The following is a 24,102-nucleotide window of genomic DNA, read 5'->3' as shown; positions in this document are numbered from 1 at the left end:
TGTGTGGAGTTTGCACATTCTCCTCGTGTCTGCGTGGGTTTCCTCCGGGTGCTCCGGTTTCCTCCCACAGTCCAAAGATGTGCGGGTTAGGTTGATTGGCCATGCTAAAAATTGCCCCTTAGAGTCCTGAGATGCGTAGGTTAGAGGGATTAGCGGGTAAATATGTAGGGATATGGGAGTAGGGCCTTGGTGGGATTGTGGTCGGTGCAGACTCGATGGGCCAAATGGCCTCCTTCTGCACTGTAGGGTTTCTATGATTCTATGCTAATCCCACCCAGGCCCTATTCCCGTAACCCCACATGTTTACCCTGCTAATCCCCCTGACACTAGGGTCAATTTAACATGGCCACTCAACCTAACCTGCGCATCTGTGGACTGGAAAACCGGAGCACCCGGAGGAAACCCACGCAGACATGAGGAGAATGTGCAAACTACATACAGACAGTGACCCAAGGCCGGAATTGAACCCAGATCCCTGGCGCTGTGAGGCAGCAGTGCTAACCACTGTGCCATCGTGCCACCCGTGGTTAGAAGTAGAAATAGTACCACATGGAGCAGTCAGAGATAAATGCCAGAATTTTATGGCTGTTTATGCCCCGTTGCAAATGACGATGGAGAATTTGGCACTCAGCCAAATCTCCGTTCGCTGCAGTGAAGGCAGAAAATCCCGTCGGCGTGAACAGCGGAGTTTTCTGCCCAATATCATATATGTGTTTAAGGGGAAGCCAGATAAATACAACGGAGAAAGGATTAGAAGGTTACGTTGAGAATGTGAGTTGAAATAAGTTTTTTTTGGGTGGTTGTTTATGCTCATGTGGAGCACAACACAGTACAATAGAAGTTCAGAGGAAGGGTTTTAAAGTTTATTTATTCGTATCATAAGTAAGGCTTACATTAACACTGCAATGAGGTTACTGTGAAATTCCCCTAGTCATCACACCCCGGCGTCTGTTTGGGTCAACGCACCTAACCAGCATGTCTTTCGGACTGTGGGAGGAAACCAGAGCACCCGGAGGAAACCCACACAGACACGGGGAGAATGTGCAAACTCCACACAGACAGTGACCCAAGCCAGGAATCGAACCCAGGTCTCTGGTGCTGTGAGGCAGCAGTGCTAACCACTGTGCCACCGTGCCGGGAGAGATGATGTGCAAGGGAGAGATAACAAATTGAGAAAAAGTCTTAAAAAGCATAAAGGGAAGAGAAAATATTATTTTACACATATAAATGGCCAGAGTAAGAGTGCTAAAGTATTCCAGACCTCGGGAAAAGCAGAGGGGGAGAAAATAGAATCCAGAAAATAGCAAAGAAAATATTGTTCTATAAAAACTGGAGAAACAAAAGTGTAGAAATGTAGAATCCAGAGAAAAAAGAATACTGAAATCATTTTGTTGTTATTTAATTACAGCAATATTAGAAAATGCCCTGCAATACAAAATGGCATAATTTATGCCATATGTTCTTTTTTAATTAATAAAAGTGATTTTTGGAGTTGGTTTAAGAGAGAAATATTAGGCTCCAATCTGGCTGCCTTTGGATATCACTGTGATGCAAACATCGTAATAATCTGCCAACACTGATTTCAGCAATACTGTGGCCTGAGGAATGGGGAAAGAAAAGAGACAGAGTGTGTGTGCTGTCGTGGAGGAAAGGGAGATAGAAAGAGAAAAACAAAGAGAAAGTCTTTTGGAGCAGATGTGATACACTGTCGAGTGGAAGATGAGAACAGAGAATGGAAGATACCAGACACGTTCAGTGGGATTTTCTGTTCCCGCTGGCAGCGGCCATCATTGTGGTGTGGGACGGGGAGACCTCTCTCCAGAATTTCCCGTCCCACCCGCAACGATGCCCACTGCTGGCAGGACTGGAAAATCCTGGCCATTGACTAAGCCTGCCCAGTATGAACAACAGGGCTGAGAATTGCTGAAGATAAAAAGGTCTGAAAATCTTCATAACAAGGAGTCATGTCATTATAGCACTTTTTATGGCCTGTGGTGAACGCAAATGCTTCAAGGCCACTTCAAATATGTGCAAGTAGGTTGAATCATTGGCCGGAATTCTGTGGCCGTTCACTGTGGCAGGATTCTCTGGTCCCACTGGCAGCACACCCCCTGCCGTGGGTTACCTGGTGGTGTAGGTGGCTTCAATGGGAATTCCCATTGGCAGCAGCAGGACCCGAGGATCCCGTTACCAGCAAATGGCACACTGCCTCCAATCGCCAAGAAAAATGCTGAGAGGAGGCCAAAGAATCTCACACATTAGCTTTCCTCTCGCTTATCTTTTATTACCATCAAGACTGTGAATACTCCATATTCCCTCAGTGAAGCCCATCTCCCCACCATCCTTCCCCAGACACATTTTAATCAGCCCTCTTCTCCAACATGGGCGGCACGGTAGCACAGTGGTTAGCACTGCTGCTTCACAGCTCCAGGGACCTGGGTTCGATTCCCGGCTTGGGTCACTGTCTGTGTGGAGTTTGCACATTCTCCTCGTGTCTGCGTGGGTTTCCTCCGGGTGCTCCGGTTTCCTCCCACAGTCCAAAGATGTGCGGGTTAGGTTGATTGGCCATGCTAAAATTGCCCCTTAGTGTTCTGGGATGCGTGGATTAGTGGGTAAAATGTGTAGGGATATGGGGGTAGAGCCTGGGTGGGATTGTGGTCGGTGCAGACTCGATGGGCCGAATGGCCTCTTTCTGCACTGTAGGGTTTCTATGATTTCTATGATTTCTATGAACATACACTCTTAAGAATACACCTCTTCCCAAACCCCTTCCCTCCAACTCACTTACTCATACAGCAGACTTGCCTTTCCACAAGCCTTATAGTAATACCAAGCTACTCTGGGGCCTCACAAACTCCTTAAAGGTTCAGCCACCATGACTAAAACCTGATGGTAATTCACTATAGTCAGCTGAAACTCAGACTTTACTGCACCTTCCTGGGTAGCTGGTTATACTGTGTCAAAGCATGCCAATTAATATATCTGCTTGTCATTAGAACTCTCATTTGGACTTGATTCAATGAAAAATGCACATTTTAAACCAAAAATGTGAAATATGAATAATGTGGAGATGCCGGCGTTGGACTGGGGTGGACACAGTAAGAAGTCTCACAGCACCCAGGTTAAAGTCCAACAGGTTTATTTGGAATCACAAGCTTACGGAACGCTGCTCCTTAATCAGGTGAGTGATGAAGGAGCAGCGCTCCGAAAGCTCGTGATTCCAAATAAACCTGTTGGACTTTAACCTGGTGTTGTGAGACTTTTTACTGTGAAATATGAATTAACGGCAGGGGCAAGTTAAGTTAATTTTAGAATACTAATTAACCTGGTCTCAGTCTACTTCCCAAAAGTGCTTTGTTTACTCAATGACACTTTTCCCAGTAGCTGCAGGTTTGATTCTCAATATGCTGATGTTGCATTGTTTCTCAAAGATTCTTACTTCTTGTTAGGTTTTCTTTTTTGCCATTGACAAGTTCTGCAACATGTTGGGCGGTATCTGTGAGGTTGCCAGTGGGGACTCAAGATCTGGGCGTTGCAGTTCTTGCTGGCAAGAACACGACTTTCGATCTTCCCCACCCCCTTGCCAGCGATGTCATTAGGTTCACACCCATAATGAGGGTGGAGAAGGGGCCTCTTTGATCTTTTTTTGGCAGAGTGCGGTAGAGCTAGAGAGAAAACTGACCGGTTTCTCTGAAGAAAAATATGCCGGTTTCCTTGCCAGAAACAACATTCTGCCATTTTTTGGTCAGTTTTTGCCCCTTGCATTTTGAAGTGAATTACAGCACAGTAAGAGATGTTCGTGTCTTGTGAGCGTTTTTAATGCATCAAAGAATTCTGTAATTTTTCTTTTGTTGGTGATCGGAAGTCAACCATCTTCACATTTTCCCTTTGTAAAGCAGTTTGATAGTTTGGGTAGTTTTCATGCTGTCAGGCCTTTCCTTGTTTCTTTTCAATTTGTCTTATCTTTATCTTTGTGTTAAAATGTAACCAGTTATTGAGGTGGATCAACATCCTGAGCTCAAAACCAGGTGGTAGCAACATGGAGTGTGGAGAACATAGGGCAAAGGGAGAAGAATTTTGATCAAAGACATCAATGCAGGGCTTTTACGTGGCACTTTTAAAAAATAAAGACTGGACAAGGATATACACACACAGACACACACATACAGATATACACACACACACAGACACAGACACACACACACACTGACATGAGGGGAGGCGGTGGCATAGTAGTAGTGTTGCAAGACTGGCAATCCAGAGACCAGGGTAATTCTCTAGAGAGCTGGGTTTGAATCCCACCAAGGCAGATGATGACATTTGAATTCAATAATTTTTTAAAAATTCAATTAAAAGTCTAACGATGCCCATGAAACCATTGTCGATTGTCATAAAAACCCATCTGGTTCACTAATATCCTTTAGGGAAGGAAATCTGCCATTCTTACCCGGTCTGGCCTACATGTGACTCCTGATCCACAGCAATGTGGTTGACTCTTTGGTTGACCCTCAGGGATGGGCAATAAATGCTGGCCCATCCAGCGACCCCCAGCTCCCATGAATGAATAAAAAAAAGTCAGGATGGTGGCTCATCACCAGACACTTGATTACAGAAACTGACCTAGACAATGGCCTCCCGGTATGTGTGGAAGGCTCTCTTCCTGTCTTACCAAGATATAGAAATCACATCCATTACTGGCAGGTACCTGGAGACGCCTCTTGTTGAGAGCAGGAAATTAGCACATGCAGATGGTGATTGCATGAACAGGGTGGGATTGACAGCCCACCTGGATGACTAGATTTAACACACTGGGTGGGATCCTTTGGCCGTGCCCTCCCCAAAACCAGAAAATCCCACCCGAGGTCAACAGACCTTTGCAAGGTACATCCCTTGCCCGCTACAATTCTGGTGGCGGACAGGATGGGAAAATTCTCCCCATTATCTCACTTGCCAAGAGACCAGGGTCAGAAAGGAGTATAAAGCCAAAGCTCTCAAGGACATCACTGCCGCAGCCAGAAAGTGTGACTTGGTCAGTCATGGAAAGGTATATGGATAAGTTCATTCAGCAGTCTGAACACCTGGGAACAAGCTGCTGCACACAGGTCTTACAACACCAGTTGCTTAGGAAGTATAGTTGCTTAGTGGGTTAGTGGGTTAATAAAGGTTTTCCACATAAATGAAATTGTGTCCACAGTTTGTTTTGTGCCATTGATAACAATTGAGGATTTGGAGGCTAATGGGAATCCCTGTTTAAGAGTCATGCACCTTCCAGTGCACAAGTTTAAATATCTCATCTCTTTTGACCTGATGAAGTAATAAATCACACAAACCCCAGAATCTACCTCACTAACTTTGGGAATTTCCAGTTTTGGCACATCTTTATTTATATCCACTGCAGCCACTGTTCTAAATCTTCCGGAGAAAATATCAGTGTTGGGTCCCACAGCTCCCTCTCTCCTCCTAACCCCCGTGCCTGTGGAACCTTGTGGAGACTTAGTTCTGCTGCTCCCTCCTTACCCCTGAGCATTCTGAACACCAGTTCCGCTGCACCTCCCTCTTCTTTTGTTGGCTGCACTCCAGCTCCTCTGCTCTCTCCACCCACGCCCCCAAACCTGCTGAATTCCATCGGAGGCAGCAGCTGAAACACATCCTTGTCCATCCTCACCGGTGACAGCTACCCTGAGTCTTCTCCTGCTCTTGTTAATGGTAGAGATTTTCCGGGCTTTCTGAGACTCTCACCTCCCTCTTTGGCTGGTTGGTTAAAATGGTTGGGGTGTTCATGCAGTATTCTTGACATGTTTCCATCCATTGCCATTTTAATCAAGGGCAAATCAGTTGCAGGAAGGCTTCGGGCCTACTTAATGGGCTGCATTTGGGTACTCAAAGATATAATTGGTGCTGAAATTAAGAAGGGAGGTAGGAGCAAGAAGCCAAGATAAATAGTTCTTTCATTTTTGTTAGGATTTCGTGCGTAATTGGGGAATGATTGGTTAACCAAGTCCTGCGGGGAGTCTTTGGGCCTCCCCAGCCTTGGCCTTCCCTCTCCACCCCACCAAAGGTATCTCTTTGGAGACCCACCTCTTAGCACTAAATTTATACTAGTAAGTGTTCACTTGGATCCTTGGTGACATTGTTTCCTAGACCATTCTCCGTTGCAGCCCAATTTCCTGCTCCCAACTGCTGTTCTGGCATCGGCTTTCAGCGGTAAGTAGTGTAAATGCAGACACATTTACTATTCACCATTCGGAACGCCACAGAAAATAATATTCAGGATTGTAATACTTGTAGTAATATTAAAACTTTACCTCTAGCCAACGCTTCATGCTTTCTGAGCCAATGCAATGCATTTTCACACTCGTTGGAACTATTCAAGACGAAAAGGTTGGAGGGTACTTTTCCAATAAATTGCTGGTCAGGATCAACAGTCACATCTTCATTAGTCAGCATCTCTGTGATATCTACCCCTGTGGGACAAGGAACCTATACAACGGAAAAGCTAATTTTAATCAACCTTAATACTCATAAATAAATCGACCATTACCTTTTATTTTCTAAATTTATTTTCAATTTCCTTGAATATTCTCAATAGTGAGATGGATAAGTTTTTAATCAGTAGGGGAATTAAGGGTTTTGGAAATAAGGCAGGAAAGTGGACTTCATCCATGATCTTATTAAATGGCTGAGCAGGCTCGGATGGCTGAATCATTTACTCCTGCTCCTATTTCGTATGGTCTTATGCACAACTGTTGTCACCAACCACACCTTGAACACGAGGGTGAAAATTTTTAATTGGATATGTTGATAGATTTTAAGCCAATTTGGAACAGCGAACAAAGTTGATTTGATTTATTGTCACATATATTAGCGTACAGTGAAAAATATTGCTTCTTGTGCGCTATATAGACAAAGCATACTGTTCATAAAGAAGGAAACGAGAGAGTGCAGAATGTCGTGTTACAGTCATAGCTAGGGTGTAGAGAAAAATCAACTTAGTGCGAGGTAAGTCCATTCAAAAGTCTGACAGCAGCAGGGAAGAAGCTATTCTGGAGTTGGTTGGTACGTGACCTCAGACTTTTGTACCTTTTTCCCGAAGGAAGAAGGTGGAAGAGAGAATGTCTGGGGCGCGTGGTATCCTTAATTATGCTGGCTGCTTTGCCGAGGCGGCAAGATGTGTAGACAGAGTCAATGGATGGGAGGCTAGTTGGAGTGATGGATTGGGCTACATTCACGACCTTTTGTAGTTCCTTCATCAAACTTCCATCAAAGGCAATGGGTGAGCAATAACTTGCATTTATATAGTACCTTAGGTAATCAGAAGAAAAAATAAACATAAGGAGTGCTACTGGCTGCACTATAAATGTTTAGGATGGTGCCGCATCTGTCATTCTCTAATCTTGTAATGATAATGTTACAAATACAAGCTTTCATTTACACTGCCATCAGGGACTACTTTCAGCATTCACTCAGAAAGACGACAAATGCGATTTTCCCAAAACTGCAGAGTGTTGGATCAGGCGAGAAAAGCTGTGTGAAACTCGTTGACTTCACAGGCACCTCTCCTCGACCTTTCCTCCTCGCCTGATTTAACAGCACTGTGAAATTTCAAAGTATTGGCAAGGATCACACAGCCAGCTGGAGGGGCGGGGCCTAAACATGCCTGCAAAGATGAGATTCTGAGATTGCAACCCCCTCCACGGTGATCGGGACCCACTCCACAGAGATAGGATATAGATGACCTCCAAGAGTGGCATTTAGCATCTACCAAGACCTAAGCACATCTCTGCTCCAGCCTAAACATTTGCCTTTTTTATGTAACCACTGACTGCTCTTGCATCACAATTGAGAAAGACTGCATCATTTTATACTGAGTACCTTGGGGGGGGTAGTTTTAACTCCCAAAAATGGGCGGTTTGGAATGGGTGGGAAATTAAAATGTTAAAAGTCCAAATTCTGACATCAACCACTTTTGATTTTAATGGCGGTGGGACAGGGGTAGGCAACCAACTCACTCCCGGGAGGAGAAAGAAAATACCAATCAGGTCCAATGTTAAATCAGAGTGGACGAGGGGTGGACAATGGGAAGGTCCATTGACCTTGGGCGGGATTTTCTGGCCTCAAGTCGAGCGAGGCCGTAAAGTCCCGCCCAAGCTCTGTAATCAGCCATCAGCACACACTGTTGGCCTTACATTCAAAGAGTAGTCAAATTCCATCAAACAGTCAACACCTTTGAGAAAGGAGCTGGGGAGTAAAGTTAGCAAAAAATAGGAAAGAAGTGAGAAAGGGTCTGGGTCAGTAATCATATTTGCTTAACTGGGTATTTACACTTACCTGATACTGTTGTCCAGTGCAAAGGATTAGATGCTCATATGGCACCTTTGTGTCTCCTGTTACGAGTACATGTTTCGCAGCTCTGTCAATACCAATCATCTTGCCAGTCACCACATTAACCCATGTCTGCAATGACATCTGTGCATAATCATCTTGGTTATAACTGTGACTGCAAAGGAAAGGGAATAGTTTTAAGTAATAATTCTATTCTTTCTATAATTAACTAAGTATACAGTGAACCTGTAAGATCACTGTTTACACTCTGGGCTAAGTAAACCTTGCAGTCATAAATCATGCATATGAAATGGTAAAGATGGAAGGGGAAAAGTAATGTTCTCCTGCCTCAATGACAATCTCTGTGGATAACTCGGAGCAATCTGAAATGAAAATTGAACAAATAACAAATCAAGCCAAAGCCTTATTCAATTTTTTGATAAAACAAGTTGCATCGCTCAATCAGATTATACGTACTGTGTCAGTTGCATGTGAGTTCATATCATTATTTCTTACATTTGTCTAATTTTTGCCTTATGGCAAAGAAAGAAAAGCTTGAATGCATATAGCATTTCTCATTTCCAAGGCTGTCCAAAGTGTTTTACAGTCAGTATGGTGCTCTTGAAGTGTAGCTCACATCATTGGTAAAAGTGGCAACCAATTTATACACAATGATTTGCCCCAAATAGCTGCAAAGTGTTGTTTGAGAGATAAACGTTGAGTGAAACTATAGCACAAAACTCCCATTCAACTTCGAATTGTGCTATGGAAATGTTGTATCCACTTGGAGTACTGTGCTCAGTTCTGGTCGCCTCACTATAGGAAGGATGTGGAAAAGATTGAAAGGGTGCAGAGGAGATTTACAAGGATGTTGCCTGGATTGAGTGGCATGCCATATGAGGATAGGCTGAGGGAGCTCGGTCTTTTCTCCTTAGAGAGACGAAGGATGAGAGGAGACCTAATAGAGGTGTATAAGATGTTGAGAGGCATAGATCGGGTGGACTCTCAGAGGCTTTTTCCCAGGGTGGAAATGTCTGCTACGAGAGGACACAGGTTTAAGGTGCTGGGGGGTAGGTACAGGGGAGATATTAGGGGTAAGTTTTTCACACAGAGGGTGGTGGGCGAGTGGAATCGGCTGCCGTCAGTGGTGGTGGAGGCGAACTCAATAGGGTCTTTTAAGAGACTCCTGGATGAGTACATGGAGCTTAATAGAATGGAGGGTTATAGGTAGGTCTAGAAGGTAGGGACATGTTCGGCACAACTTGTGGGCCGAAGGGCCTGTTTGTGCTGTAGTTTTTCTATGTTCTAACTGTGCAACCAGACGGTGGAGGAGTTTCCCCATACCACCCGCTATGGGAATTGGAGCAGCAGAGGGGGGGGGGGGGCACCATGCAAACGTCCGTTGACCTGGGGCAGGATTTTCTGGTTTTGGGGCAAGCGCAGCTGGAAAATCCCGCCCAGGGTCTCAGCTTAACATCGCATTCAAAAGCCGACACCTCCAACAATACAGCATGTCCCCAGCATTGCACTAAAGCATCAGCCCAAATTGTGCACGCCAGTCTGCCTCATGATGGCAGTGCTGTTACTGAGTCAAGGATGCCATTTATAATCATCAACATTATACGGTTGAGGTAGGTATGAGGGTGGAGGTCAAAATACCTTCTCAAATACGGACATGAAAGTTATTTTTATGAATAGATTCATTACGGCAGCTTAAAAATGCTTCTCCCCTTAGAATTATTGTTTGGAATATTTGTAATAACCAACATTGAAAAACATTTCAACAAGTTACAGTGATCTGGCTGTTCTTGATTGTTTTACATGTTACAGGGAGGCTTTGGTGTGGTGGTCTCACCACCAGCTGGCAATCCAGATAGCCGGGGCAATGGCAGGTGGTGAAACATGAATTCCATAAACATAGCCCACCCATTTATTTGGGTAGGTGGATGCTGGGTGGGGACTCTGTCGCTATCCCACTTCTGCCCTGATTATGTCCAGGATGGGGAAGCTTGGGCATGGTTTTCCTACCACATTGCCAATTGAGGGCCTTAAGTGGGCAATGAATTAGTGCCTCATCAAGTCTCAGCTGGTACTTAACTAACGAACAAGCAAGGTAGTCGCCATGCAGACAACCTGAAAATGAAATCATATCATGTTTGCTTGCTGGTCCCTGGGGGCTGATCTGATTTTATGTTCAACCCCACATTCCTGCCCACCTCTGATGACCCCACCCCCATCCCCCCGCCCCACCCTGGTTAATCAATAATCCATCTAGCTCTGTCTTAAAAATATCAAAGACTCTGCTTCCACTGCCTTTTGAGGAGGAGAGTTCCAGAGACTCAAGACACTCCGAGAGAAAAACATTCTCCTCATCCCTGTCTTAAATAAGCAACCCCCTTATTTTTAAACAGTGATCTCCTAGTTCGAGATTTTCAGACAAGAGGAAACATCCTCTCTACATCCATCTTGTCAATACCTCTCAAGCTCTTAAAGGATTTGATCAAGATGCCTCTGAATCTACTAAACTTTAGTGGATACAAACCTAACCTCTCCAATCTCTCTGCAATTCTTTGTATTAGTCTAATAAATCTTCTCTGAACTCCTTCCAATGCAGTTACATATTTCCTTAAAGAAGGAGACCAATACTGTACACAATCCTCCAGATTAACAATGTCCTGTACAGCTGAAGCATAACCTCCCTATTTTTGTAATTAATTCCCCTAGCAATAAATGATAATATTCTATTAGCTTTCCTGTACCTGCACACTAGCTTTTGTGATTTATGCACTTGGACAACCAGATCCCTCTGCACTTTGGAGATCTGCAATCTCTCGTCATTCAGATAAAAAGCTTGTTTTTATTCTTCCAATTTTGCATTTGCCCACATTTGCCAGATTTTTGCCTACTCACTTAACCTATTCATGCCCATTGTAGCCTCCTTATGTCCCCTTCACAATTTGCTTTCCTACCTATCTTTGTGCTGTCAGAAAATTTAGTAACCATACCTTCAGACCCTTCATCCAAGTCATTTATATGAATTGTAAAAAGTTGAGGTGCCAGCACCATTCATTACATCCTGCCAACAAGAAAATGACCCATTTATGCCAACTCTGTTTTCTGTTAGCTCGCCAATCTTCAATCCTTAACAAAATATTACCCCCTACACAATGAACTTTTATTTTTTGAATAACTTTTGGTGTGCCGCTTTATCAAATGCCTTCTGGAAATCTAACCGGTTCCCCTTGATCCACAACACGTGAACCCACAGAGGTCTGCACATGTGCAATAGCTCCCTCTGCTGCCTGATCAGGCTGGCTGGTGAGTTAAGCCCCGCCCACTGCCTCCAGTAGCAAGAAACAGTCCAGCCCATTTTTTCATGCACTAAGTGCATAAGATTGGGAGTAAAATCTTGTCCAAAAAACAGATCTGCAACTCTCTCATTTTCACGCTGGCTGGACACTTAGAATTTATCTTCTAAAATTCCACCCGATATCTTTCAGTTGGCAGTGTACACTCGAAGTCCCAGAGGAACTGACACTCATGGTTAAGTATAAAGCAAAAGGCTCCCTGATTGGCCCATCAATTTGACCCTTAATCAGGGAGTTCATATTCTAACAGGCCCACCTCAATTGTCTGATTAAAGTCATTACACAATCCAATGTCTAATAGAGGAATCACAAAACCATGTTGACGCTGCCCGATTGCCTTGATCTTTTTCCAAGTGCCCTACTATAACATCTTTAACAGTGGTTTCTAACATTTTCCTTATGACAGATATTAGGCTAATTGGCCTTTAGTTTCCTGCTTTCTATCTCCTTCCCTTTTTGAATAAAGGAGTTACGTTTGCTAACTTCCAATCTGTAATAAGTCCTCGGAGGTAGAGGTCCCTTCACCAAAATCCCTTTATTTACAAGTCTGACTACAGCATACAGAGGGCTTTCAGTTAGTAGTCTACACTAGGAGTCCCAGAGGAACTGACACGCCTGGTTAAGTACAAAACAAGAGGCTCCCTGATTGGCCCATCAATTTGGCCCTTAATCAGGGAGTTCAATTGCCTGATTAAAGTCATTACACAATCCAATGGAACCTTCCCAAATCGAGGGAGTTTTGAAAAATTAAAACCAATGCATCAACTATCTTATTAGTCACTTCTTTCAAAACGTTAGGGTGAAGCCCAGGTCTTGTCAGCCAGGAGACCTAACAATTTGCTCAATAATAGTTTGCTGGTGATTGTAATTTTCCTGAGTTCTTCCCTTCTATTTTCTGATTCACAGCTATTTCTGGGATGTTACTTTTGTCCTCTATAGTAAAGATAGAGCAAAATATCTGGTTAATTCATCCACCAGAGCCCTAGTTTCCATTATTAATTCTCCAGATGCACTTTCTATAGGACCAAGGCTCACTTTCTTAACTAATTTCTTATTTAATTATCTATAGAAACTCTTACTGTCTTGTCTTTATATCACAGCAGAATTTTCTCTTGTACTGTAGTTTGTCCCTCCTTATCAATCTTTTGGATGTTCTTTATATTCTTTTCAATCTTCTGACCCGCCATTCATCTTTTTGCAAATATATGCATTTTCTTTAAGTTTAATGTTGTCTTTAACATTTTTAGTCAATCCAGATGGGCCCTCCCTTGGATTTTTTATTTCTTATTGGAATGTGTCCATTCTGTGTATTCTGAAGTACACTTTTAAAAGCTTGCCACTGAATATCTGTTGATCTATTCCTTAAGCATATTTGCCAGTTCACTTTCACCGAAAGGAATAAAGTGAAATAGCAGAGAGGGAGGAGGTTCATGTGGAGGCCGAATGACCATAAGAACATAAGACATAAGAACAGAATTCGGCAACTCGGCCCATCGAGTCTGCTCCGCCATTCAATCATGGCTGATATTTTTCTCATCCCCATTCTCCTGCCTTTTCCCCATTAACCCTGATCCCCTTATTAATCAACATCCTATCTATCTCTGTCTTAAAGACACTCAATGACCTGGCCTCCACAGCCTTCTGCGGCAAAGAGTTCCACAGATTCACCGCTCTCTGGCTGAAGAAATTCCTCCTCATCTCTGTTTTAAGGGATCATCCCTTTAGCCTGAGGTTGTGCCCTCTGGTTCTAGTTTTTCCTCCTAGTGGAAACATCCTCTCCACGTCCACTCTATCCAGGCCTCGCAGTTTCCTGTAAGTTTCAATAAGATCCCCCTCATCCTTCTAAACTCCAACGAGTACAGACCCAGAGTCCTCAACCATTCCTCATACGACAAGCTCTTCAGAATGGATTGCTTCTGTGCCGCAAATTCAATGTGAAATAATTCTTGGTGCTTACAGAGTAAAAACATGAAACCTTTCTTTGCCAAAATACACTTAAGTCTCTCCCTCTACTGTTTGAGTGCTACTCCACATTTAAGCAACTTATCCTTTTTTGTGGCAGTAATAACTTATGAACAGAATATGTCTGGTAATTTACATCAGTAGGTGCACACACCTTGAGGCTTTGAATTTTCTCTTTATGGAACTTGACTGACGTCCGGGAAGTCCACATGTTGAAATTAATGTAATGTTATTAAACTGCAGGTGTGGGCTGCAAAAGAAATACATCAAATAAATAAATCAACACATGAATTAAATAATCAGTCAGTAACAAACACAAATCTGAATAGAGATGGAGGTTGGGGTCAGGGGTGGTGGAAGAGCTTGCATTGTCTATACACAAGCATTAAATCTATTTTATGAAGCATAACAGTGGCAATAATCTTGCCATCGTGTAATGTTACTGCTGCCAGGCTGCTCTGAATCTTTGCAAGCCTCTGCAAATGTGCTCTGACTTTTTGTTTTTATTCATTCATGGGACAGGGGCGACAAAGAACAATACAGCACAGTGACGTTGGCTGGCCAGCAGTTATTGCCCATCCCTCGTTGCCCAAGAGCATTGCTGTGGCTCTGGAGTTACATGTAGGCCAGACCAGGTTAAGAACAGCAGATTTCCTTCCCTAAAGGACAATAGTGAACCAGATGGTTGTCTTTCCGAGAATCGACAATGATTTCATGGTCACCAGTAGATTCTTAATTCCAGATATTTTTTTGTTGAATTCAAATTCCATCAATCTACCATGGTGGGATTTGGACCCAGGTCCCCAGAGCATTAGCTGAGCTTCTGGATTAATAGTCTAGCGATAATACCACTCGGCCATCGCCTCCCCTACCTTTGCCCAACAATGTGTCAGAAGTTCATCTGATTTCTTTTTTTGACATTCTTTGGGATGTTGCTAAGAATATATTGGGAACACTGGAAGTGGGCTGGGAGGGGTTACCCAGAATTTCAAGCACCAGCAGTTGCTTCAGAGGGGTTGACTACCCACAGATTCCAGCATGATTAACTGATATGGTGGAGAGTTGTATAAAATGGAGAATGGCACAGGGACAGGGGTGGTAAAGATAGCAGAAACAGCATTGGGTACAACATTTAAAATAATTGTTTAACCGAGGCTTTCCACTGAATACTTGTTTTAAATTTGTTTTGCGCAGCTAAAATACAATCCAAATGGTCCAATTGGACTATATGGATGTCCTCTTATGAATCAAAGTTCCAGAGCATTAATAAATCCTGTGCAGCGACTTTCAGTGGCCTTTGCACTGGCTGGCTTGTGAAAGTACCAATCAGGCAGCAATTAATAATGGTCTTCTTAAAATCAAGTAATGTATTTAAATAATTAAATATTCAAATAATGTACACATATATTTACAGAAACATTTTGTAGATTAATAATTAGTATAAATACCAGGTGCATACGGATAAAAATAACGGGCAGAACTTTCCCAGAATTGTACCAAGTGCAGTAGCAAGCAGGGAAATTGGTGTTTTTCCCACCAGCCATGCCGTATCATCCCAACCTCATTAATTATCTATCCCATGGAACCCACAAGAGATCACTGGCAGTTGGCCTCCAGTTCACCTGTCCCAATATGACTTCACTGCTTTCTCTAGGCGCCACATTTAAATGGTCACAGCATGCACAGTTCTCATTGCTTGCAGCACATGACAGCTCCATTGAAGAGATAGCCCCAAATCTCAAGTGGTGTGCTGCCCCCAGGTTTAGTGATGCTTCACTTAAGTGCCTGCTGGATCCCAGGGAGGCCACTGCAATGTTCTCTGCCTCTGCTCTGGCCGCAGGAGGGACAATAACATCAAAACATTGGCTTCGGAGGCGATGGCAGCTGTGGTCAGTGCAAGCTCTACCCAAAAGGGATCAGCCATCCAATGCAAAAGGAGGATGAATGAATGCAAGCTGCAAAGTGAGACACTGAGGGCCCTATTTTACCATTTTGAATCTAAGTGCTGGGTGGATTTGAAACTGGGAGTGTTTCAGATCCGACTTTTAGACCCGTTCTCAGGTGCCCCCATACGCACTCTGCCTGAAAAAATATCAGCGATTTCCAATCGCGCTGCACAAGCCTGTGGGCGGGGCTTAACATGCCTGAAATCCTGCAGCTCTGATTGACTCCTCCATTTGCGCATGTGCAAAAAAAAAATGATAGAATGTGGCTCCCCTGCCACATCGCTCCTGGGCTGGATAATGCTTGCCCCTGGCTCCCACAGACATTGCCCCACTCCCCCACCCTCAACATTACTGACCCCCTTATCCCCCCACCCCCTCTGCCATCCAGACCGATTGTGGGCCCCTCCCCCCCTTCCCTCTCACTGATCTCAGACAGAGTGGCAGCGGATCCCCCTTCCCCCTCACTGATCTCAGGCAGAGCGGTAGCGGACCCTCCCCTATCCCCTCACTGATCTCAGGCAGAGTGGCAGCAGACCCCCTTTCCCCCTCACTGATCTCAGGCAGAGTGGCAGCGGAGCCCCCCTTCCCCCTCACTGATCTCAGGCAGAGTGGCAGCGGACCCCCCTTCTCCCACCTCCCCCACCGATCTCAAGCAGAGAGCCGTTGGATGCTCGGCACTTACCTCCTCACTAATTGGAGTGCATGAACAAAGAACAAAGAACAATACAGCACAGGAACAGGCCCTTCAGCCCTCCAAGCCCACGCCGCTCCCTGGTCCAAACTAGACCATTCTTTTGTATCCCTCCATGCCCACTCCGTTCATATGGCGATCTAGATAAGTCTTAAACGTTCCCAGTGTGTCCGCCTCCACCACCTTGCCCGGCAGCGCATTCCAGGCCCCCACCACCCTCTGTGTAAAATACGTCCTTCTGATATCCGTGTTAAACCTCCCCCCCTCACCTTGAACCTATGACCCCTCGTGAACGTCACCACCGACCTGGGAAAAAACTTCCCACCGTTCACCCTATCTATGCCTTTCATAATTTTATACACCTCTATTAGGTCACCCCTCATCCTCTGTCTTTCCAGTGAGAACAACCCCAGTTTACCCAATCTCTCCTCATAACTAAGCCCTTCCATACCAGGCAACATCCTGGTAAACCTTCTCTGCACTCTCTCTAAAGCCTCCACGTCCTTCTGGTAGTGTGGTGACCAGAACCGGGCGCAGTATTCCAAATGCGGCCGAACCAACGTTCTATACAACTGCAACATCAGACCCCAACTTTTATACACTATGCCCCGACCTATAAAGGCAAGCATACCATATGCCTTATTCATTACCTTCTCCACCTGTGACGTCACCTTCAAGGATCTGTGGACTTGCACACCCAGGTCCCTCTGCGTATCTACACCCTTTAGGGTTCTACCATTTATCGTATAGCTCCCCCCTACATTAGTTCTACCAAAATGCATCACTTCGCATTTATCTGGATTGAACTCCATCTGCCATTTCTTTGCCCAAATTTCCAGCCTATCTATATCCTTCTGTAGCCTCAGACAATGTTCCTCACTATCTGCAAGTCCAGCCATTTTCATGTCGTCTGCAAACTTACTGATCACCCCAGTTACACCTTCTTCCAGATCGTTTATATAAATCACAAACAGCAGAGGTCCCAATACAGAGCCCTGTGGAACACCACTAGTCACAGGCATCCAGCCGGAAAAAGACCCTTCCACTACCACCCTCTGTCTTCTGTGACCAAGCCAGTTCTCCACCCATCTAGCCACCTCCCCCTTTATCCCATGAGATCCAACCTTTTGCACCAACCTACCATGAGGGACTTTGTCAAACGCTTTACTAAAGTCCATATAGACATCCACGGCCCTTCCCTCGTCAACCATTCTAGTCACTTCTTCAAAAAACTCCACCAAGTTAGTGAGGCATGACCTCCCTCTCACAAAACCATGCTGACTATCGTTAATGAGTTTATTCCTTTCTAAATGCGCATACATCCTATCTCTAAGAATCCTCTCCAACAACTTCCCTACCACGAATGTCAAGCTCACCGGCCTATAATTTCCCGGGTTATCCTTCCTACCCTTCTTAAATAACGGGACCACATTAGCTATCCTCCAATCCTCTGGGACCTCACCTGTGTCCAGTGACGAGACAAAGATTTGCGTCAGAGGCCCAGCGATTTCATCTCTCGGACTTTTGTGGAGCATGTCTGTTTTGTGCCGATTCTGGGTGGGTGAACGCGGTGGTAAAGGAGGGAGTGCCGGTAAGATTGGGTATGCAGCCTATTCAGTCAATTTAAATGCATGCAAATACATTTCAATGGTCATCATGCCCGTTTCGGGCGCAGTCCCGATCGCAGCCATTTTCAGGCCTTGGTAAAGGGGGAACCGGCGCAGAGACAGGCGCAGACCGTGCTCCTTGCCTCACGCCCAACTTTACCAGGCGCAATTTGATGGTAAAATCAGGCCCTGGGAATTGAGGTAGGTGTCAGAGTTTAAGAGAGTAAATCTTAATCTTTGACTTTTTGAAAAAATCTAGCAAACTGCTGGTAATTAAAGGGGAGACATTTAAGTTTCTTTCAGGCTGAAGGAAAGCAAAAAAAACAATCACTTGTAGTGCTGTAGCTCATAGGGGCCAGCTAATTAAGTAAACTGGTTTGAAGGACAGGCCAGCTAGGGAAGTGGGGGGGTAGGTATTGCTGTGTCTTGTGTCCCTTACTTCCTCCACAGGTCGAGTGAGGTCAGGAGTTGACTAGACATTACAGGTCAGAAAGTGAGGTGAGACCAACGGACACAGCTGATGGGTGAGTAAGTCCTGGTGGGTATTTCCAAACCATATTAATAGTTCTTTCTTCCTCACCATTTTCTTCAGGAATACAACTTTGTCCAGTAACTTTCAAGTGCATTGGAGTGCATTGCACTGAGGTGTAAGGGAGGCAATCTTGGGGGTCTTGTTAAAGAAGATAAGGCTGTCCCACCAATCGCATCAGCAAGAATTCAGCGTTGGATATTAATTCTGTCCACCTCACATTCAAGCACTAGCCAGGAACACATATCATGAATGATGCACTTAGTTACCTGCCTTTACCAGAGAGTGTAGCATCTCCCCGAGTACTGCAGGAAATTGTCATGGCATTGAATTTGTTGCCTGGTCCAATGCAGCAAATCAACTATTGGACCAGCAAAGATCTGCTGTTGTTCAAAGTGAGACCACTAATAGGTTGGGCCAGTGAGCCAGGTTCCGAAGAGATGAAACCATATTATATATGAAATGATGAATTAAGTTGTGAAGATGGCATCAGACTTTGGGTAGTCGCTGTCCCTGTACCAGGAAGGGAGTTGCTCCAAATTGCACAATGCCATCCAGGTATGTCCAAGATGAAGATGCTTGCCAGGAGTTATGTCTGGTGGCCTGGCATTTGCCAACATTGAGAGCCTATTCAAGCTGTGAACATTGCCAACTGCAACAAATGTTGCTTGCTGCAGCCCCACTTCACCCTTGGGAATGGCCTGGCCGGCTATTATGGTACAAGTCCATTTTGATTATGTTGGTCCATTCATGGGACACAATATTTTTGTTCCTTGTCAATGCACATTCAAAGTGGATGGAAGTGTTTGAGGTGAAGTTTCCGACATCGCACACTAAAGTTGAGAAATTACACCAATGTTTTTCCACAGAATACTTGAAGTTATGGTGTCTGATAATGGAACAGCCTTCACAGATGCTGAATTTCAGAACTTCCCCGCCTTCAATGGTTTCAAGGCCAGAATCTCAAGCTTTCTTCTGGGCTACAGGACCACTCCACATGCAACAATGGGAGTCCCGCTAGCAGAATTGTTAATGAACCATCATCTCAGAATGAGACTGAGCCTCGTGTTTCCAAATTTACTGGGATGGGTAGAGGCCAGCCAAAGCTGTCAGAAGACAAAACATTATTCATGTCAGTCAACACGGTCATTTTCAGTGGATGAAGCCTTGTGTGTGAAGAATTTTGGAAGTGGGTTGAGTTGGGCCCCTGGAGTCATTGTATCCAAAACTGGACCCCTGTCTTATCACGTGGATGTAGAAGGAAACGCATAGACCACTTGAGAGAGCAAGAGTTACCCCAGCAGCCAGTACTGCCATCAGGAGTTATATTGCCAGCTGGGAATGCTGTTGACTATCCAGGCACTGTGGCAGGCACAACCAACGTTTCCATGGAATCAGATAGAATTATGCCTCTGATTGGAAGCACCCCAGGCAGAGGAGTTGCATCCCCCCACAAGGATTTGGAAACCCCTGAAAGACTTAGGGTGGGATTTCTGGCCATGCTCACCCCAAAACCGAAAAATCCCACTTGAGGTCAACAGACCTTAGCATGGCCTCCCCCACCGCCCATTATGATTCTCATGGCAGGCAGGACAGGAAAATTCCCCCCTTAATTTGCAATTGACTAAATTATGTACTAAATGCGTAATTATTTTGGACTGTGTAAATTGAGTATTAATATTCGTATAAAGTGGGGGGGGGGGGATGTGATAACTGTCCCTTTAAATATTTAGCTGCAGAGTAAGAGTCACATGACCTGGAGAATCAATCAGGGAACAGGGTCGGGGATCACCCTGGTGATCTCGGGTTTCTGCTCCAGAACCTCCTTGGAAGCTGACTGGCAACCATGAGGTTGCAAGCCTCTGTGTTATAAATATATGTAAATAAATGTTGCCGTTGTTATTTACCTAATTAATGAACAGGAATTATTACAGTTTCATGTGCAGTGTTTCCACAGGTCCCGCGGATGATGCAGTATAAACTTAGCTGCATTTTCACAATGATATAAATGTAAGCCAGATTTCCACCACTGGGCCACATTATTGGCAAGTTGGATAGAGACAAGCTCACTGTCCCCTATTCCCAACCACTCATCTGACTTTGATAATATAAAATTACTGGTACTTCTTTGCAATCAATCAAATGTGGATAGTATTACTAGGGGCTAATAAAGTTTCTTTTAACTTTTACGGCATGGCTTAGCATCCGTTGTTTCTATAATATGGCCAATGTTTATCCTTCCTATGGGACTACTTCTTCCAGGTGATTTAGTTAGCAATTCTCTGAAACTAGTTCTCTCTGCAGTTAATAGATGAGATTCCTTTGCTCTGATAAGAGGCATCGAAGACTTAGAGATATTACATCTGTGACAATAGGAGAGTCAATTTGGGTTAAAGTGTGCTCAGACGGAAACTCATGTGATTGAATCAGTCAACTCTGTCTTTATTGCAAACCAATATCTCAGTTGACTTGCAATTAAAAAGCTCACAGCTACATTAGCAATATCTCTCAGCATATTCATTTTTTTAATGGTTGATATTTATGAATGAAATCCCTGATTATAGAATCTTCCAGTGCAGAAGGAGGCCATTCGGCCCATCGAGTCTGCACCGACCACAATCCCACCCAGGTCCTATTCTCATAATCGCATGCATTTACCCTAGCTTGGCCCCCTGACACTAAGGGGCAAATTAGCATGGCCAATCCATCTTTGGACTATGGGAGGAAACCGGAGCACCCGGAGGAAACCCACGCAGACACGGGGAGAATGTACAAATTCCACACAGAGAGTGACCCAAGCTGCAAATTGAACCCGGGTCCCTGGCGCTGTGAGGCAGCAGTGCTAACCACTGTGCCACCGTGCCACCTGATCTCACTATCAATGCCTAAGTATTTGGTCAGAGTCTTGTACTATCTTTACAATCTCCCACCATAATGCAAGATTAGCAATCTCCAAAATGTAAAAACGATAATTTAAAACCTGTGGCATTTCCTCATATTATGAGGGCATTATTACAGTAGCATATCACTGTTGTCCTATGCACAATTATTACAAACTGTACAAATGGAGAATTATGTTACCAGAAGACCAATGTTTCCAGGAAGGAGACCCCAACCTCCGAAGCACCAACCACCACAATTCGTGAATTGATGGTCACCTTTGACTCCATGGTCAACTTTCGATTTATGTGGTTTAGAGCATACATTGGCTGAAAGGAAATGCACAGAGATCATTAATTGAGCGTGGGTTTAGAAAATAAATATCATCAGACTTCTTGAACATTGACAGTGTCTGGGTCTAGCACAATCCTGTCCTTGCATGATCAATCACAAACACTGGAATTCTTTGAGGATATAACTGGTAGAGTTGACCAGGGAGAACCAGTGACTGATGCACAAGGACACCAAGGTCTCGCTGAGTATCCACCTCTCTCAGTTTACACCCATTCAAATAATAATTGGCCTTCCTAATTTTGCATTTAGACTTTCAAAGGCTTCCAGAGGCTGAAAGAGAGTGAGATACCAGGAGAGGAACAGGGAACAACGGGAGCAGAGAAACAAGAATCCCAGGAAGCAGATTGGAAAAACTGGGGTCGATCTGACAAGATGGAGTTTGCAGAACTTCACCCGAATCAAAGCATTGGACTGGAGGTTGTTTTAAAGTTAGTTCGGAATCTGACTTGAAGGCGTTCAGTCATAATCCCACAGATGGTAGCTTCGCATCATTGGCTCCTCAGCCAAGCACATACACCAAATGTCCGTACTGCGGCTCTTGTTGTACTGAGCAGGATTACTATTGCAACAACACTTCGTAATCATCGGTAGGGTAAAACTAACCTGTCTCACGACAGTCTAAACTCAGCTCACCAAAGTTTCACATAGCAAATTACAATATAAAGTTAAAGTGAATGGGATGGTGGGTAGTGTCTTGAGATGGACAGAAAGCTGGTTAGCAGACAGGAAGCAAAGAGTTGGAATAAATGGGTCTTTTTTCAAGTGGCATGCAGTGATCAGTGAGGTACCGCAGGGATCTATGCTAGGACCCCAACTGTTCACATTAAATATTAATGATTTGGATGATGAAACAAAATGCATTATCTCCAAATTTGCTGATGATACTAAGTTGGGTGGGAGGGTGTGCTGTAAGGAGGATGCAGGGATGATTCAGCGTAATTTAGACACGCTGAGTGTTTGGGCATATGCATGGCAGATGCAGTACAATGTGGATAAATGTGAGGTTATCCACTTTGGTAGCAAAATTAGGAAAGCCAATTATTATTTGAATGGGTGTAAACTGAGAGAGGTGGATACTCAGCGAGACCTTGGTGTCCTTGTGCATCAGTCACTGGAAGTAAGCATGCAGTAAAGAAGTTAAATGGTATGTTGGCCTTCATAGTAAGAGCATTTGAGTTTAGGAAAAGAGATGTTTTACTGCAATTGCATAAGGCATTGTTGAGGCCAGAACTGAAGTATTATGTGCAGTTTTGATGTCCTCATCTGAGGAAGGATGTTCTTGTTACAGAGGAAGTGCAGTGAAGGTTTACCAGGCTAATTCCTGGGATGGTAGAACTGTTATATGAGGAGAGATTAAGTCAGTTAGGATTATATTCAGTGGAGTTTAGAAGAGTGAGAGGGAATCTCATTGAAACTTACAAATTTCTAATTTTAGACAGGGTAGATTCAGAAAGAATGTTCCTGATGATGGGGGAGTCCAGAACCAGGGGTCATAGTTTAAGGATAAGGGGTAAACCTTTTAGGACTGAGGTGAGGAGAAATTTCTTCAGAGACTGGTGAATCTTTGGAATTCACTACTTCAGAAAGTAGTTGAGGACAAAATGATGTGCGATTTCAAGAAAAAATTCGATATAGCTCTTGGGGCTAAAGGGATATGGGGGGAGGATCAGGGTATTGAATCTGATAATCAGACATGATCATAATGACTGGCGGAGCAGGCTCAAAGGGCCGAATGGCCTCTTCCTGTTCTATTTTCTATGCATGTTTCTATGTATACACACACATACATACAAATGAACACATGAACAGATAAACACACACAACACACATATGCCACAGATACCTGAGCTGAAATTTCTAACCCAGAAACACTGAGGTACCAGGGCAAACATCTGTTCCTTACTGACATCAAGTAACTCAGTAGAGACTAAAGACATAGGCCAGAATTTTACCAGCCCGCCTGCCACAGCAATCGGAGCAGGCGTGTGACGGAACATGGGAAGGTCTGTTGACCTCGGGCGGGATTTTATGGTTTTGTGACGAGCGAGGCCATAAAATCCTGCCCACAGTCTGGAAGCTTCTGAACTGTGTACCTTAGTAACATCCATCCTCTGTAGCACAGCAAAACTGTATAATCTTAAATAAAGTAATAACGTATTCAGGAAAGTTAATAAGTAATGGGACTTTCTGAGATAAGTCTAATTAGATGCTGTTTTATAACAGCAGGACCATTATAACATGGAATGAACAATCTATTGAGATGAACTAGTCTTCTATTTTAAGGCTACTAAATCTAATCTGATCTAATAAAAAAATCTGAGATCATTTAGAAGTTATTAGTCGGAGATGAGGAAATTTGGAGGTGCCTGTAAGCTTGCGGAGCAGTCTGCACTGCAACTTTGCAGATTGGGAGGTGTTTCTGAATTTCGAAGTCTAAGTAACC

General features: G+C 44.1%; 1 protein-coding gene across 1 annotated transcript in view; it reads right to left on the bottom strand.

Annotated features, from left to right (window-relative positions):
- cfap61 (cilia and flagella associated protein 61) overlaps positions 1 to 24,102 on the bottom strand; it is a 176,389-nt gene that overhangs the window by 64,794 nt on the left and 87,493 nt on the right. The window contains exons 16-19 of the mRNA XM_078230494.1: positions 21,507 to 21,634; positions 13,807 to 13,902; positions 8,329 to 8,497; positions 6,306 to 6,480 (exon numbers count right to left, since the gene is read on the bottom strand). Of these exons, the coding sequence (XP_078086620.1) occupies positions 6,306 to 6,480; positions 8,329 to 8,497; positions 13,807 to 13,902; positions 21,507 to 21,634 (568 nt within the window). The remainder of the gene's footprint in view (positions 1 to 6,305; positions 6,481 to 8,328; positions 8,498 to 13,806; positions 13,903 to 21,506; positions 21,635 to 24,102) is intronic.

Source organism: Mustelus asterias, chromosome 15 (assembly GCF_964213995.1).
Source record: "Mustelus asterias chromosome 15, sMusAst1.hap1.1, whole genome shotgun sequence".
Taxonomy (NCBI): Eukaryota; Metazoa; Chordata; class Chondrichthyes; order Carcharhiniformes; family Triakidae; genus Mustelus; species Mustelus asterias.
This window is presented reverse-complemented; position numbering and strand designations above follow the sequence as displayed.